Source organism: Solea senegalensis, linkage group LG20, assembly GCF_019176455.1.
Source record: "Solea senegalensis isolate Sse05_10M linkage group LG20, IFAPA_SoseM_1, whole genome shotgun sequence".
Taxonomy (NCBI): domain Eukaryota; kingdom Metazoa; phylum Chordata; class Actinopteri; order Pleuronectiformes; family Soleidae; genus Solea; species Solea senegalensis.
The window spans coordinates 13,127,855-13,143,821 of record NC_058039.1 but is presented as its reverse complement, the minus strand read 5'-3'; the positions used below and the strand labels follow the sequence as shown (position 1 = coordinate 13,143,821).

Below are 15,967 nucleotides of genomic sequence, written 5' to 3'. Positions count from 1 at the left end.
GATAAAAACGTAGATTTTCTCTATGGAATTTGGTGTGCGCGCGCGCGCGTGTGCGCATACATCTGATCACAGACTCAGAGGCAGTGACCGGACGTTTCTACATAATTATCCTGCAGGAGATAAGGACACACCCGCCTGGATCCTCTCCTCTGTGGGTTGTAAGGAGGAGGTGGTGTTAGTGTTCTAAAGTTGTATTCATTATTTATTTATTTCTCTCTTTGTCAGTTTCTTCGTCTCAGTCCTAGCTTGAGACTTGAGATTTGAAAATAACTTGTTTATTCAGTGGGTTCACTGGAGATGGTGAGGTTCTGCTGCGTCCACCCTCAGCAGCTGTGTGTACACACACACACACACGCCTCTCATTTTCTGTCCGCTCTCCATCCATCTTCGTCTGTCCTCCCTGTCGTCCATCTGTCATCTCAGCTCCTCTGTGTGATGACAGTCCCCACTCTGTTCCACCACGTCTGTTTCTCTGGAATGCCACTTTTCTCTCTGGCTGGATTCTCAGGGCTTCCCTCCTCCTTTGTCTCCTCCTCTTTCTCCTCCTTTTTCTCCTCATCCTTCTTCTTCTCCTCCTCCATCTTCTCCCTCTCCTCCTTTTCTTCTTTCTTCTTCTCCTCCTCCTCCTACCACATCTAATTATTCTTCTCCATTTGTTCCTCCTCCATCTCCTCCTCTTCCCCATCTTCTCCTCCATCTTGTCCCTCTCGCTCCTCTGATCTCCTCTCCCTGTTATCTCTCTCTCAGCAGACAGGGCTGACAGATGTGCAGAGAAAAGGAAAACAAAAATGGTCCGAGCGTTAATTCCTGGCATTTGGGACTCGCCCTTTGAGCCAGGACAGACTGAGCCGTGGTCACTCTGGTTTGGTCAGTGTTATTCATGCCTTTCAAAGTGACCACAAGTCCCCGGCGGCTTTGAAGAGGAGAGTAGACAAACAGGAGCTGGCACTGCAGCCACGGCAGGCCTGAGCCTCAACCACCAGATTTGACTCATTTCTTCCCTGCGTTTCTTCTCTGGACTTCAGACTCACACGTGTTTGTGTTGGGTCTGAAACAAAGTCAGCTCGTCGCGCTAATGAACGTCTCAACGGGAAATGTTGTTACGCAGCGTAACGCAAAACAACCCGACACTTCACACACGTCTGCAACTGTGGACTCAAGAGGCTGAATTTTAATGTTGGAAAAGAAGGGAAAAGAATTCATTACAAGTCATAAAACGTAGAAGTAGAAGTCAGAAATATCAATGTCGGCAGTGAAAACGTGTTACTGTTATACAGCAAACAAATAAAAACTATAACAAATGATTTATGGCGAATTACTCTGAAAAAAGAAAGTGTGAGTTAAGTTTCACAGAACTTTTTTTAATTTAACTTACCACCGTTCTTTAAATTATTTACCAATTAAGGCTGTCAACCATTTTTTTCAGTTTTTCAAATTTAAAGCTCACAATTCAAATGTACATGTTGTTTGTGGTCACGAGTGAACTAAACCCATGTTATTTATATGACTTAGTCTTTATTTTATCATATCTAAATATAAAACATGATTGAATCTTTATTGAAGGAGCCACTTCTCAAACGTGGTCTGCAGTATCATAAATATTAACATCTATAATTCTACCGTATTTGATAAATACCTGAAGAGGAGTCTCGTTGAGTCAAACTGGCGAGATAGAAAACAATTAAGGTAACGATATCCGTAACTGATGACGATCTATTAATGTTTAGCCCCACAATAATAAATCATAGCATTATCCCAGGTTTATCCTTCAAAGAAGATGGTGGGATTGGGATGAAAATGGCATTTCAAGGGTTAAAATAGTGGGAATAAATCAGTATTTTGAGTTTGTGATGGAGGCAGAAGTTGGAAAAATATTTTTATGGGAAAAATGATATTATTATTGATTATCTATTTTTATGTAACTCTTGTTAAATAGTATAATTACCTTCTCCACTGAGGAGAAGGTAATGTCTGTCTGTGTTCGATTCAATTTTCCAGGGATGCAGTTTCATGATTCAGTTTTAGTGACGATGCAGAGTTGTTTTAAATATAAACAGAGCTGTGCACATTCATTGTTTCAGTCATATTAGGTTTATTTGACTTACACTTTCAAGTGTAGCTTCAGCAACTTTTATCATATTTTATTGTACTGATTTTATTTAATATTTATCTTTTTAGTGTCATGTAGTTTAGCTTGTCATTGTCATGTCATTTTATGTCATTTTAGTGCAGTTTTAACGTGTTTGATCATATATATTTTCATATAAAAGTCCAACGAGGGACAAAAGTCACAAACTAGCAACAGATAAATTACATAAATATACAATAAACTCGACGGTGTAGAGTCTCTCTCTCTTGTATCTGATAAATGATTAATATCTGTGAATGGTTTTAAAACAGTTTCAGTTGAATATGAATATTCAGTTATATTTAAGCCGTCTTTAATACATTAAATTGAATTAAATCAGCTTTTAATTTGTGAAACTTTCCTCAGTCTTATTGTGAAAGGAGACGTTTCCATGTGACAAATTTCCCACCTGAGACTCAATTAGTCCATGAAAGGAAGCAGTCATGAGGAGATGAGAAGATAAATGGGTGGAGGTATGGAAGAGAGAGAGAGAGAGAGACCACTGGGAGGGGTGATGAAGAGATGTCAGCAGAAGAGAGAGAGGTTTGAAGACTTGAAAGAGGAGGAGAGGCCGAGGCTCGGAGGGAAACTCCCTCCTGGTCAGGAACACACTGAGGAAACACACACACACACACACACACACTGCTCTGTCTGCTGTGACTCCACTGATCTGAAGAAGGAAAAACCAGTTTCTTCTCTGGAGGACGACGATCGGGAAACAGTTTCCTGGAGTCAACGTTTGTTGTTTTTTCTTCAGATATAAACTGGATTGAGAGGAACATCTGGAGTCACAGAGAGAGTGGGTGAGTGGATGAATGAACACTCATGGATTAAAGAGCGTCCAGCAGTGGTTGCTCCTCTGAGGCTGAGGTCTGCGTGTTCGTCCACTCACAGCAGGTGTGAACGTCTTCAGTTCCTCCAGAACCTCTGCAGCACCTGCTCGTCACTAAGAGACTCTCTGTCCATCCTGCAGGTCTGACGACTTCAAAGTGAGGAGCAGTCCTCCACTGGTGCAGCATCATCGTCATCATCATCATCATGTCCTCTCTCTGATTATCTCTGTTTATTGAGCTGCACAGCTGAAAGAGAGGGAGGCTCTTTTTTTTCCCCCTTCAAGATTAGAGAGGGAGGAAAGAGGGGCGGGAAACATAAACAGTCAGTCTGAGGCTGTAAACACATCCACAATCTCTCCTCTAAACACATCCGACGTAAATCAACACTACATTTGTCTGTGGAGACTCTGAGGACACAGTCCAGAGTGAATTCTCGTCACCATTGATTTTCCAGCAGAAGATGAAACCTGAGGAACCTTCAAACGTGGTCTTCTCTTGTCTCTGCACCAACATGAAACGCTCGAGCAGGAGCCTCCTCCTGCAGCAGAGGAGCTCGTCCTCCACCAGACTCCAGCGGCCTCTCCTCCACCCCAGGACCCTGCTCCTCCTGCCCGTGCTCCTCCTCCTCTTCCTCTCCATGTGGAGCCAGCAGGCCGAGGCCGTGGTCCACTCCAGCTTCAAGAGGCTCAGCGGCCGAGAGAAGAAGGAGATGCAGAAGGAGATCTTGTCCATCCTGGGTCTGCCAGGCCGTCCCAGACCCCACCCGCCGCTGAGGCCTCCCTCCTCCGCTCCGCTCTTCATGCTGGACCTGTACCACGCCATGTCGGCGGACGGGGAGGACGAGGGCAACGAGATCATCGTGAGTGGTCCTGGCATGGGCAGGTTTGGAGGAGTGGAGAGGTTAGCTCAGGTCAACCACGCCGCTCTGCCCACACTTAGCACACACTCACCACCACTGGGGACGGTGGTCAGCGAGGCCGACACCGTCATGAGCTTCGTCAACCTGGGTAAGTCCAGACGTCTCCTCCCTCTGCATGTGCCTCTGTGGAGGGATAGTCCAGGTGTTTTGAAGTTTATACTTGCGTATAAAAATGGATGCAGCATTCTGAAAAAGGTTGGAAGGAAGTGGCAGTTAGCCACTAGGGGGCGACTCCACTGGCTGACTTAAGGCCGCCTGGATTTCTGCTCCTTTTTCCAAGACAACGTTCACTTTCAATATCTGCCAGTTACTGCGCTGGTGAATCTTGTCTGTGATTGGATGGTCGTTCCGTGGAAGTCCTGAGGTTCTACCGTAATGACAAATATATGGTCGCAAAGCTCTAGTTCTCTGATTTCCAATCCTCTCCACATGAGGGATGCGGGGTGCGATCTGTCCAGGATGTGACCCCTCACATCCTGGACAGATCGTCACTTCATAGTTTTTGAATTTTCTAGATATCGCAAACAGTCTAGGAGTTATGGGAATGAGAAGTACGAATGCCAGGTCCTGTCAGCGACGACAGGGTTGGTAACAGAAGGGTTAAATGGAGGTCTATGGGAACATGAGCCTCTACTAACATCAGTGAACATTTTCTTGAGCAGTTAATGGTCTCTAGTTTCAGGTCTTCTTCAACAACATGTGATGCAAATTATTTTACCATTTAGAGGAAAATACAATGTGTGATTGACAGCTGGTGACATCTTATAACAATACTGACATGGTGCAGGTCAAATTGCAAATCTCAAGGGTTCAAACTGGGGGTTGGTTTGGTTTGCATCATGTCCACTTGCACACCCAGTGCCATCAGAGACACAAGGACAAACAAGGACTTGAGCCACTAAACACAAAACCCCCCACTAATTAAATCTGTCTTAAGAACATGTTTTCCACTTCATTTCACCATAAGAGTGCTTTTTCAGACTGAAAATGAATGTTTGTGTTGCTGTATAGACTGCTCACTCTCCCACACCAAAGTCCATAGAGAAAATCAGTGATTTAACATCATAGCATCACAGGAGTTGTTGATCCACTGCAGCCTCCATAAGTAAGTTTGACTGTGTTATTTTGTGAATTCTGTTTTTGCGATCCTTTAATCAGATCCACCACAGTAACACAACCGTACCATATGTGGGAGCAGCAGACCAGGAGCTCCTGTGTTCCCTGGGCTAAAAACGCTGATTTTCTCAATGGACTTTGGTGCACGAGAGTGAGTGAGTTTACTAACTTCAGAAAATGTCTGTCTGTCAACAAGGTAAAGCAGCAAACACAGGCTTAAGATAGCTAAATGATCAATGAGACACATAGGAAGCGACTCAGTGTTTAAAGTGTCCATCAGTGTGGTTTCCATGGAAACAAAGTCCAGTGCAATGGTTTTGTTTTCACAAATGTCTGATGTTTCTTTTTAATGTTGAGCAGAGAAAAAAAATCCTCCTGAGTTTTGTTGACTCAGCAGTTTTTCTCTCTCAGCGCGGTTTGGACGGAGGACTCGGTGTGAACTTGAGGACACTGACATGTGACATGTCTCTGCTGCAGTTCATGTTTCTTTTTTGCTCCACAGACATTTTCCCCCCACAGTGAGAATGAAGAGCCATGTCAGTGCGGCCTGACTATATTTGTACGCTTTCATTTTGTCCCAGTGTTCCTGAACACACCGACTCTCTGAGAGACTCTCTTAGACTCTGAGAGACTCTCTTAGACTCTGAGAGACTCACTGAGATACTGAGAGACTCACTGAGAGACTCTGAGAGACTCACTGAGATACTGAGAGACTCACTGAGACTCACTGAGAGACTCTGAGAGACTCACTGAGATACTGAGAGACTCACTCTGAGACTCACTGAGACTCACTGAGACTCTGAGGACTCACTGAGACTCTGAGAGACTCACTGAGACTCTGAGAGACTCACTGAGAGACTCACTGAGACTCTGAGAGACTCACTGAGACTCACTGAGACTGAGAGACTCACTGAGACTGAGAGACTCACTGACTCACTGAGACTCTGAGAGACTCACTAAGGGACTCACTGAGACTCTGAGAGACGCTCTGAGACTCTGAGAGACTCACTGAGACTCTGAGAGACTCTCTGAGACTCTGAGAGACTCTCTGAGACTCTGAGAGACTCTCTGAGACTCTGAGAGACTCACTGAGACTCTGAGAGACTCACTGAGACTCTGAAAGACTCACTGAGACTCTGAGAGACTCTGAGACTCACTGAGACTCTGAGAGACTCACTGAGACTGAGAGACTCACTAAGGGACTCACTGAGACTCTGAGAGACTCACTAAGGGACTCACTGAGAATCTGAGAGACTCTCTGAGACTCTGAGAGACTCTCTGAGACTCACTGAGACTCTGAAAGACTCACTGAGACTCTGAGAGACTCTGAGACTCACTGAGAATTTACTAAAACTTAAAATACATGGATTTTGATACTAGTGTCCTAAAAAAACACTAAAGTGTGTGTTCCTGTATTTGCTACCTCTTGAGGACATTTCCCTCCGTAGACCAAAACCTGGTCCTAATGAGGCACAACCTCAGGAACTGCAGGAGCTGGTTAAGTTTATGACTAAGATTTGAGTTGTGGTTATGGTTAATGTTAGGGATACGGTTTTGTTGAGTCTGTGTGTGAGAGTGTGTGTGTGTACAGTACATACAGCGTAATCTGTCATCATCCTGGTCTCGATGGCTTCCTTCCTCCTGAATGAGATGATGATGATGATCTTGGTGGGAAACACCGGCTCCTTTTTTCAGCTCAGACTCTTTAATGATCTCACGTCAAATGTTTCATGTGGAAAATTCTTCTTCTCTGTTCTGAGAAGAAAACGAACCAACCTGACATTTATCAGTCAACACAGTCAACGGTCCACACACACACACACACACGCACGCCGCACACCGTTTCTGTTTCCTCCTCCAAATCAAACGTAAACAAAGTGTGAAACTGCAGTGAAGACGTGGTTTTACTGAGAAAAGATCAAGACAACATTAAAATTAAAGTAATCATACGCTGGATTTTGATGAATTATTCAGTGACTTTTTTGTGATCCATCATTGGCAGATTTTATAGATTATAGGTACACTGATATTATTTAGTAATTACAGAGTGTGTCACTGAGTCTCTGCTCACGTCTCTTTCTCTGGGACATTAAGTCTTAAGCTGCTGCTTTAACTGACAACAGCTAAATAAAAAAAAAGTATTGATAAAGATTAAAGTCATTTAAACTAAAGTTTGTGTTGACGTTTGTAAAATTCACAATTTTGACTGAAAGTTACATTTTGACTAAATGCATATCGGCTCCAAATATTTGTTATCGGCCTCATTAACTAGTAATAACTGTATCGATATTAGGCCTGAAAACCCCCCTGGTATCAGTCAACCCCCGAATTTAAAGTTACAGTGAGTCATTTTTTTTTTATATCTTATTATTCTTCTTCTGCTTCTGTTTAGTCTCCATGAACAGAAACAGTGCAATATTATTTGTTGTTAATAATGTACAATACTGTACTGTCAGACCTGAGGGAGGTTTGTGTGTATACAGCAGCAGAGCAGGGGTGGGCGGGGACTAGAAATGCTTTTTTATGCTGTCAAACTGAAAAACCACCAGTTTTTTTGAGCTGTAGAATTCATTTCTAAAAGTTAAGTTAATTTTGTGCATCATGTGTTTTATATTAAACTGTTCTTATTTTATCAGATGAAGGAAAAAATAAATCATATATTGGCTGCGTTCAGAAATTGGTCTTGAATGTAAAAGCTTCTTTTCAGAGACTAATCTAATCAGTGTGTGTGTGTGTCATTCATGTCAGTGGAATCAAACACACATGGGTGTGTGTTCCTTTTACGCATATGTAATGGGACGACACAGCTGGTTAGAATTAAAGGCCCCACTGACACAGTGAAAAAAAAAAAGTCAGCAAACGTCCGAGGAGATGAAAATACTGGTGTGTGTGGAGGAGCGACGCTAAAAATACCAGACTGAGCTGCAATTAGTGGTGAGTGAGCTGAGCAGCTGCTGCGGTTCAGAGCACTAAGTGTCTCTAATTACTGTGTGTGTGTGTGTGTGTGTGTGTGTGTTTGTGTGTGGACCAAACCCTGATGACCAGAGCCGTTTCATGTCCTTGTGAGGTTCTTCTAGGACACACACACACACACACACACACACACTCCTACGTTACACAGGTGTGTGTATGTATGTTTTTGTTCACCTTCATTTACATGTTGTTCATTCATGTCGTGATGTGTTCACGTTCAGTCGTTTCCCTCCACTTTTCTGTTGGCTGTGGTTTTAAAAGCAGCAGTGGAACGTGATGTGCAAGCATTTGCTGCTGATGTGTCCTTGAGCAAGGCAGAGTGAACAACACTGGGGGAAAAGAACACAACAGCTGAACACAGTTATACGTTTAAAGTTTCTGCATTTAAAGCTGCAGTCTGCAACTCTTTTTTTTTTTAACAGAAACAACGTAATGTCACTTGTTTTCTACGTCTTTGTTGAGCAAAACGATCCGAACATTTGTAAGTATACAGCTGCAGAGCTGGAGCAGGCGGGGACAAGAACAGCAGTATTCACAGTAGAATTCACTTCTCCCTTTGTGGATACCCTTGTCCTGCATGTTTTAGGGTGCATTCACATCAGTCCTTCTTCATCGAACCCTTGTTCGTTTGCTCTGAAAGTCTGATTTGTTTGTGGAGGTGTGAATGTGCAACCGAACTCTGATGTGTGTCAAAGAAGAAAACTCTAGTCTGTTTCAAATGAACCAAATGCAGGGAGCGGACCACAATGCAGGACATTGTGGGTAAACACAACCAAAACATACGGGAGAAATGTCTGAGCACATTGTTGCGGCGTATATGTGTTGTATTTTAACATAAAACAAAATAAAAAACCCAACACCGATTTAATGCAGTTCCATGTCCATCTTATGTGGAGGAAACAAAAGTTCACCTACGTCAACCAACAGATGAGTGAGTTTTCTTGTTCATCATACTGTATGTCTCGTCTTCTCCTTTAGGAATTCTTGATGCAGCACCGACTCAGGCTAGGATGGGAATATGTTATTCAAAGCAGACTATTCGGTGTGAAAACTACATTAGATGTGTCCCTGCTCCAACACACCTAATTCGCATGAGAGATGACGAGCGGACTATTAGAAACAGGTGTGCTGGAGCAGGGAAACATGTAAAACATGCAGGACAGTTAACCCCGTGGACCAGGATTGGGGAAACACTGCTCTAACCTGTTTATAGTTTTGTTTTGTTTTTTAAAAAACTAAAACATTATGACCACATTAATGTGGTGAAATTAGAATGTTTTATTGTTGTAATCATTTTTATCGAGTCAGGTGTATTGTTCGTGTTGAGCGCAGCGGGAGGAGCGGAACGTTTATTTTCACTCTTGTTGTTCCGGGGATCTGTAAGGGTGTACCGACTTCCGTTTCATTAGAGGCAATCATGGCAGGAAACTGGACGCGCCGTGTCTTCTTTGTTCTTCTCTTACCTGCTTCATACAGGTCAGTAAACATGGGATGAACCGTAAATAGTTATGTTGTCAGTAAAATTATGTTAAGGAAAGTGTTTCTGTAAAGGTTGCGTTTGTTTGAGGCACTTTATTTACTCGTAACGGGGTGAAAAGTGGTCGCATTTTCCCGCGCGACGGCCATTTTGTGTCTAACGCTGCCCGGCTGAGCAGAGTGAACGTACCTGTGGCACTGTGAATAATGGTTTGTGTTTATTGTGAATGTGTTGAATTTAAAGATTGTCTCTTGTATTTTGTGTTTAATTAAAATACTAACTTTTATAAACTTAAGTTAATAAGAATTTAGTTGGTTCTGCTAAATTTATGGTGACTTTTTAATGTATAATTAACAGTTAAGTCGAGCTAAATTAAGTGTTCAGTAACATTTTAAATAGGCATTGCACTATATTATTGTGTGTGTATGTGTATGTATATATCTATATATATATATATATATTTATGTATGTATGTGTATATATATATATATATATATAGATATATACATATATATCTATACATCTATATATATATAGATATATATACATACATACATACATACATACATACATACATACATGGGTTAGGTTTATTCTATTCATTCATAATTATTGTCTGTACATAGTGAAATATGCGATAAATAGGATTTTTTTTTGTTGTGTTCTAGTTTTGCACTTTCGTCGTCCAGTATCCGATACAGTGATTTTGACCAATATGTGATTTATAAATGTATATTCGTTATGAGTGACAACATGTTTATTGAGCGGGCCTAAAAGGAAATGAAGAGAATGTGATTTGTGGAGACTGAAATAGTGACTATAATGGAATTAGAAGAAGCTTAATTAAATTAAGATTAAGCTGATGTGATGACTTAAAATGAGAGGAGACCTTTTAACGTCTGTGTTGATGTAAAACTTTCTTGTTTTTATGTCAGAATAAGGGGAGTTTGAGGCTAACTAAGCACATTTTTGCTACAGTTAGTTTTATAAATGCACAACTAAGCTTCAGTCATTTTTATTATTTTGTCTAGTTTTATTTCAGTTAATGTAAGTGTTTTTTCGTTACCTATTATGACCTTGGTTTGAAGGTGCTAATTTCAAGAGCGACCTTCATTCTGAGCTTCTACAATGTGTGACGTGTCTGTGTCTCTCTGTATTTTCTGTGTTGTGACCTCAGTGGAGCAGGAGCGTGACCTGCTACAGCCTCGTCCGTACTGGAAGGAGTTCCGCTTCGACCTGACGCCACTGCCTCAGGGAGAAACGGTGACGGCGGCTGAGTTCCGCATCTATAAAACTCTGACTGTGGGTCAGAGAGCGAACAGAACTCTGCACATCTCTGTCTACGTCATCAAGAGAGAGAACAGACACAGGTTTGTCATGCCTAAACTATTCATTTTGTCGTTTGTTTTTTTTGTTTTTTTTAGATATTTGCCTTAAATTTTAATGATTAGTCATGTTTGATGATTCATTCAAATTCAGGCTTTAGACTTGAGGCAAAGTGTGTGTATGTATGTGTATCTGTGTATCTATCATCTATCTATTTCTATTTCATCTTTTTTTATGTATTTTACACATTTTACAATTCAATTTAGAGGATTGTTTTTATTGTTAAATCTGCACATAATTTAGGCCTTAAACTATTAATTGCTATTAATCACTATTACTTTTTCATCTCCCCTGTTTATGGATGTTCAGATATTTGGTCTGAACCTAAACTTTGCCTCAAATTTAAATTATATTTTTTTTAAATGATTAGTGCTCACAAAAATATACACAAATATCTTTTTCATCAAGTCTGTTTCTCAGATGTTTCCCCTCAATGCTTCAGAGCTTTTGCTTGTTATTGTTCCTGCTCTGAATGATCTCTGTACCAGTTAAATGTCCGTGAACTTTGTTGAAAACTCTGCAGACGATGAATTTGACTGTCTCTGCTGATTCTCTAGATTTTTCCTCTGGTGCCACCACCATGTTGACTTCATGTTGTTAAATTCATTGGATTTAATGATGTTTTCTGTGCATGTTGGAAAATGAAAAGTAAAGTTCAATATTGCTTCATCTATTTTTTCTTCATGTGACAATGATGGGAAGCAGTTTTACATTTATTGTATGAGAAGTTTATTATACGGTGGAAAAAAAACTAATTCTCAACGACGGGGGAAAAAAAATAATTGAAAAATGTAAAAAAAAAATTACTTTTTATTTAACCACAACACAAAGACAGAATTTGAGGAATGTAGGATGGCAATGATTAAGTGATTATCGACACAATTTTCTTTCTAATTTTCTGGTTTCTTTGCTTCAAATAACAAATCATTAAATCAAAACATTTTATGCAGCAAACAATGAGAAAATAATCAACAAATTACTCAACTATGTTCTTTCTTTCTATTTAAATCTCAATAACCTTCATGTTTTTCCACAGCTCATTCCAAGATTATTCAAAAGAAACATTCAGTCTCGGTGTAGACACTTAGAAAAGCAAACGGATACAACACAAAGTTCTCACTGGTGCTTTTCTGCACAGACACAACTGTACTCGCACCTTGTGTTTATGTGTAATTGACTGAAGATGTTGTGCATTATTATTGTTGTTGTTGTTATTATTACTTCTACAATTGTGTGTTCAGAGAACCAGAGTTGGTGCTGCTGGACATGCAGTCGGTGCCTGCAGGTCAGGAAGGATGGCTCGCCTTTGACGTCACCTCGGCCTCAAACCACTGGCTCCTCCATCCTCGCAGCAACCTGGGCATCCGTCTCTATGTGGAGACTGAGGAGGGTGAGTTCAGGCCTGAGCTACGCTACAGCGCCCTCTACTGTTTTTATGAGACACTTTGGAAACTAAGTTACACTGAAAACACAATGATGAAAATGTTGCTAGTCTACATATTAAACAATTTTTGTATAATAATGAAATGTTTACATTAATATTCAGTTGAAATATTTGGTGACGTTTGACAATGAGTTTGTTCTTGTATTGATTTAATCACTATGATTTAAATTTGAACACTAACAATTGTATGCATTTAAATGCACTCTTTTGGATTTAGTTTCAATTTAGAAGCAAACTTTAAATCCTTTGGGAAGTTAAAGATAATGAATTTAAAACCGAAACAAAACAATGGCTAAAGCCCACATGATATGGATTAGGTGTCCTAAAAAGAATAGCTGCTCAAACCTATGTGTGTTATGTCTTTTAGGGCATTGTTCTGTAATAAACACTGACCTTGTCAGGACCAGTAGTCCTCATGGAGACCAAAACCTGGTCCTAATGAGGCAGAACCTCATTTCTGAGGGTTAGGGTAAGGGGCTAGAAAATGCTTTATCTATGACGTGTCCTCACAAAGATATAAAAACAAGTTTGTGTTTTCTCCTCCAGTGTTTCAGAATTTTTACATGATGTGATGAAACCTTTTTAATCGTTTGAATTTGTCTGTGTTCCTGTTTGGAAACAAAGTCAGTGGAGACTGTGTGTGTGTTGCAGACCGCTCCCTGTCTGCAGGCTGGATCGGGTTGGTGGGTCGTCGAGGTCCTCGCTCCAAACAGCCCTTCATGGTGATCTTCTTCAGAGAGAGTCAGATCCCGTGTCGACCGCCTCGTGCTGTAAAACCTCATCCTCGCAGGAGGAAACCAAAATACGACCTCCCAGTTCCCAGCATTCAGAGTGAGTGTCCAGCTGCACACGCTCACACATTCAGGATGTCATGGTTCTCTGCCACTTTGCTTTGTTTGAGTTTTACATGTTAAGGATTTTGGAGGCAAACAGAATTAATTTTCTAAATATGTAGAGTCAAACCTTGGATGTTATGGTAACTTTACGTTTTTGATCAGTTTTTCAATGTAAACAGAATGAATAATGAAAGTTTGACTAAACAGTTATTTACACGTCATGATGATGAAAACTTTTCTCTTGTTTGTTGACAGATCGTAGTCCTGTAAACAACGGAGCTCTGCCGTGTAAAAAACATGAACTCTACGTCAGCTTCAGTGACCTGGGATGGAAGGTGAGAGTTCATTCTTCACTCATGTCACTGTTGAAGTTATTTTTATTATTCTGTGTTAATTAACAATTATCTTTGTCAGAGCTTTTAACTTTAAAATATTTTTTTTAGATTTATTTATTACATTTGAATCAAATTGAACTCAATCCCCCAAATATTAAATAACTTCACTCCTTAAACTTCAATCTCATGTGTTCAACCTTTGGTGTTACTACGAAGGTACTGGTAAAAACTAAAGTTCATGACATTATTTTTTTATAAATTACACTGTGTATAAATGAGCTTTAATGAAAATTAGAACCGGGATTTAATCCTGCTACAAAAAAGAAAGAAATATTTGTTGTTACTCACAAATACTACTAATAATAGTGTCAGTAGAAAACCAACCAAAACACAATATTCTCAACAATACTTATCCTGGTTTAAAATCTCCTGGTTTTATTTCATGAAAACATTTACTGAATTGAATCAAATTAAGTTAATGTGACTTTTCTAACTCTCTTGATAAATACACACACAATGCAACACAAGATTTTAACCATCATTTTTCTTTTTACATCGGATTAGAAACCTCAGCTGTTTATTTGTGGTGATCTATATATTCTGTGTTTTGTTCAGGACTGGGTTTTGGCCCCCAATGGTTATTCAGCTTATTACTGTGACGGAGAGTGTTTTTATCCTCTGGGCTCCTGCATGAACGCCACCAACCACGCCCTCATCCAGCAAGTGGTCAGTAACTATGACGACACATGTGACACTGACACCTCACGCACTGTGTTTTCTTTTAGTTTCCTGAAAAAAGATAAATAAAAACATCTTTGTACAGAATTTTAAGAAATTAACACTGATATTATGGCTACCAGTAAAGAAAAACAGATTTTTAGCAAGCTACTAAAACCTACACCTGTTTAAGAATATGTTGACCCATTTAAACTCACCATTAGATAGAGATGATTTTTGGACTGGTGCTCATTCTCCTGCACCAAATTCCATAGATAAAAATCTGTGTTTTTAGCTCAGAAGGTCATGGGTGCTGCTGGTTCGCTGCTGCCTCGTAAAGCAATTGACACCTTTGTAAGTTTCAAACAAAGTATTAAAACACTGGAGTCACAAAGTAACATTTGAATTTACTGATGGAGGCAGTGGTGGATGAACAACTTGTATGTGCTATGATGTAAAATCGCTGGTTTTCTCTATGGTGTGTGGGTTTCTAGGATGTGTTCAGAGAAGATGTGTCAATACCTGTACAAACACATAATATCAACTTTTTCCTACATAATAATTGTATTTGTTTCACTACTTGGTGTTTCTAGCCAAACTCACTTTTTGCTGAATGTTTCACTGTATTTCTACATGATTTAAATTCTAAAATGCGTAACTTGTGTTTTTCTCTCTGAGGTTCACCTCCTGAAGCCTGACGAGGTTCCTAAGGCGTGCTGCGCCCCGACCAAGCTCAGCCCCATCTCTGTTCTCTTCTATGACGACAACAACAATGTCATTCTCAAAAAACATCGCAACATGGTGGTTAAGACCTGTGGGTGTTTATGAGTCATTTTCTACACAAGCACACAGACATTTGTTCAGATGCCAAATCTGCATTTCAACATTATTTTTTACTGTAAAATCAAGACTGTACACATTTGTTTGTTACCAAACATTTTTAAAATGTTGAGTCGGCTTTATACACATTGATAATAGTAGCTGAAGGACATTTTCTTCTCCAGAACTAATGCTTGATTCTTTTCTAATGAATTAGGAAGGTTTGGATCTTTGTAGTTCTTACAGATGATGGCAAATGAAACTGGATGGCAGGACGTGCCATTAATGATGCCTGTTTTTGTGGTTGCAACACAAATCTAAATGAGACTTAAATAGTATTCAATTAATTGAAAAAAACAATTTACATTATCTTGACTTGTATTACCAAACAGTAGGAATATGGAGGAGATGTCAACGGGACTCAAAAAGTCAGCCCTTCGACTTTTTTTTTTAATTGTTGTTTTTTGTCTATTTATGCTTTTAACATGAAGGGTTTTAAAATATATTGTAACAAGTAAATAAAAAGCCAAAAAAAAAATTCCCATTGTATTCTTTGTGAAACCAACCCTTAACATAGTTAATGTAAATTAACCAATTCAAAGTTGTAAGTAGACAAACAACGAAGATCCATCACATTTAGGGTAAAAAAAAAAACGGCAAGCTTTTTGTCTATTTTTGAACAAATGAAAGACCAGAAAGAAGAGGGAATCATTATTTTGGCAGCTATGGAATCAGAGCAAATGGTTTTATTCCTTTCCATCAACTAAAATTCAAACTAATCTTGATACTGGTTTAGAGATACGGATTTAACATAGTGAGCAAGTTTAAGAGGCAAATTATGTTTGGAATTTAAAAGTTGTAAGCAGTGCCATGTCAACGGTACACAAGTGAAGATGTATTTAAATTTAGTTCTCTTTTCTTTTATCGCATCATTAATCACCAAGTGAATTTATACAGTGTTTGCAGGAATTGTTGCTGGTTCTG

The 15,967-nt window shown here is 39.8% G+C and overlaps 1 protein-coding gene across 1 annotated transcript; it reads left to right on the top strand.

The window, feature by feature from the left end:
• Nucleotides 1–3,277: 3,277 nt before the first annotated feature.
• bmp8a (bone morphogenetic protein 8a) lies at nucleotides 3,278–15,372 on the top strand. The gene is made up of 7 exons (XM_044052057.1): nucleotides 3,278–3,968; nucleotides 10,624–10,816; nucleotides 12,074–12,222; nucleotides 12,928–13,107; nucleotides 13,368–13,447; nucleotides 14,063–14,173; nucleotides 14,843–15,372. Exons 1-7 carry the CDS (start codon nucleotides 3,422–3,424, stop codon nucleotides 14,990–14,992), a joined length of 1,410 nt encoding a protein of 469 aa, XP_043907992.1. The 5' UTR covers nucleotides 3,278–3,421; the 3' UTR covers nucleotides 14,993–15,372.
• Nucleotides 15,373–15,967: the final 595 nt, after the last annotated feature.

Coding starts and splice junctions, on each gene's coding strand:
- bmp8a (XM_044052057.1), top strand. CDS start 3,422: ATGAAACCTGAGGAACCTTCAAACGTGGTCTTCTCTTGTCTCTGCACC. Junction 10,817..12,073: donor AAGAGAGAGAACAGACACAG/GTTTGTCATGCC, acceptor TTGTGTGTTCAG/AGAACCAGAGTTGGTGCTGC. Junction 13,448..14,062: donor TCAGTGACCTGGGATGGAAG/GTGAGAGTTCAT, acceptor TGTTTTGTTCAG/GACTGGGTTTTGGCCCCCAA.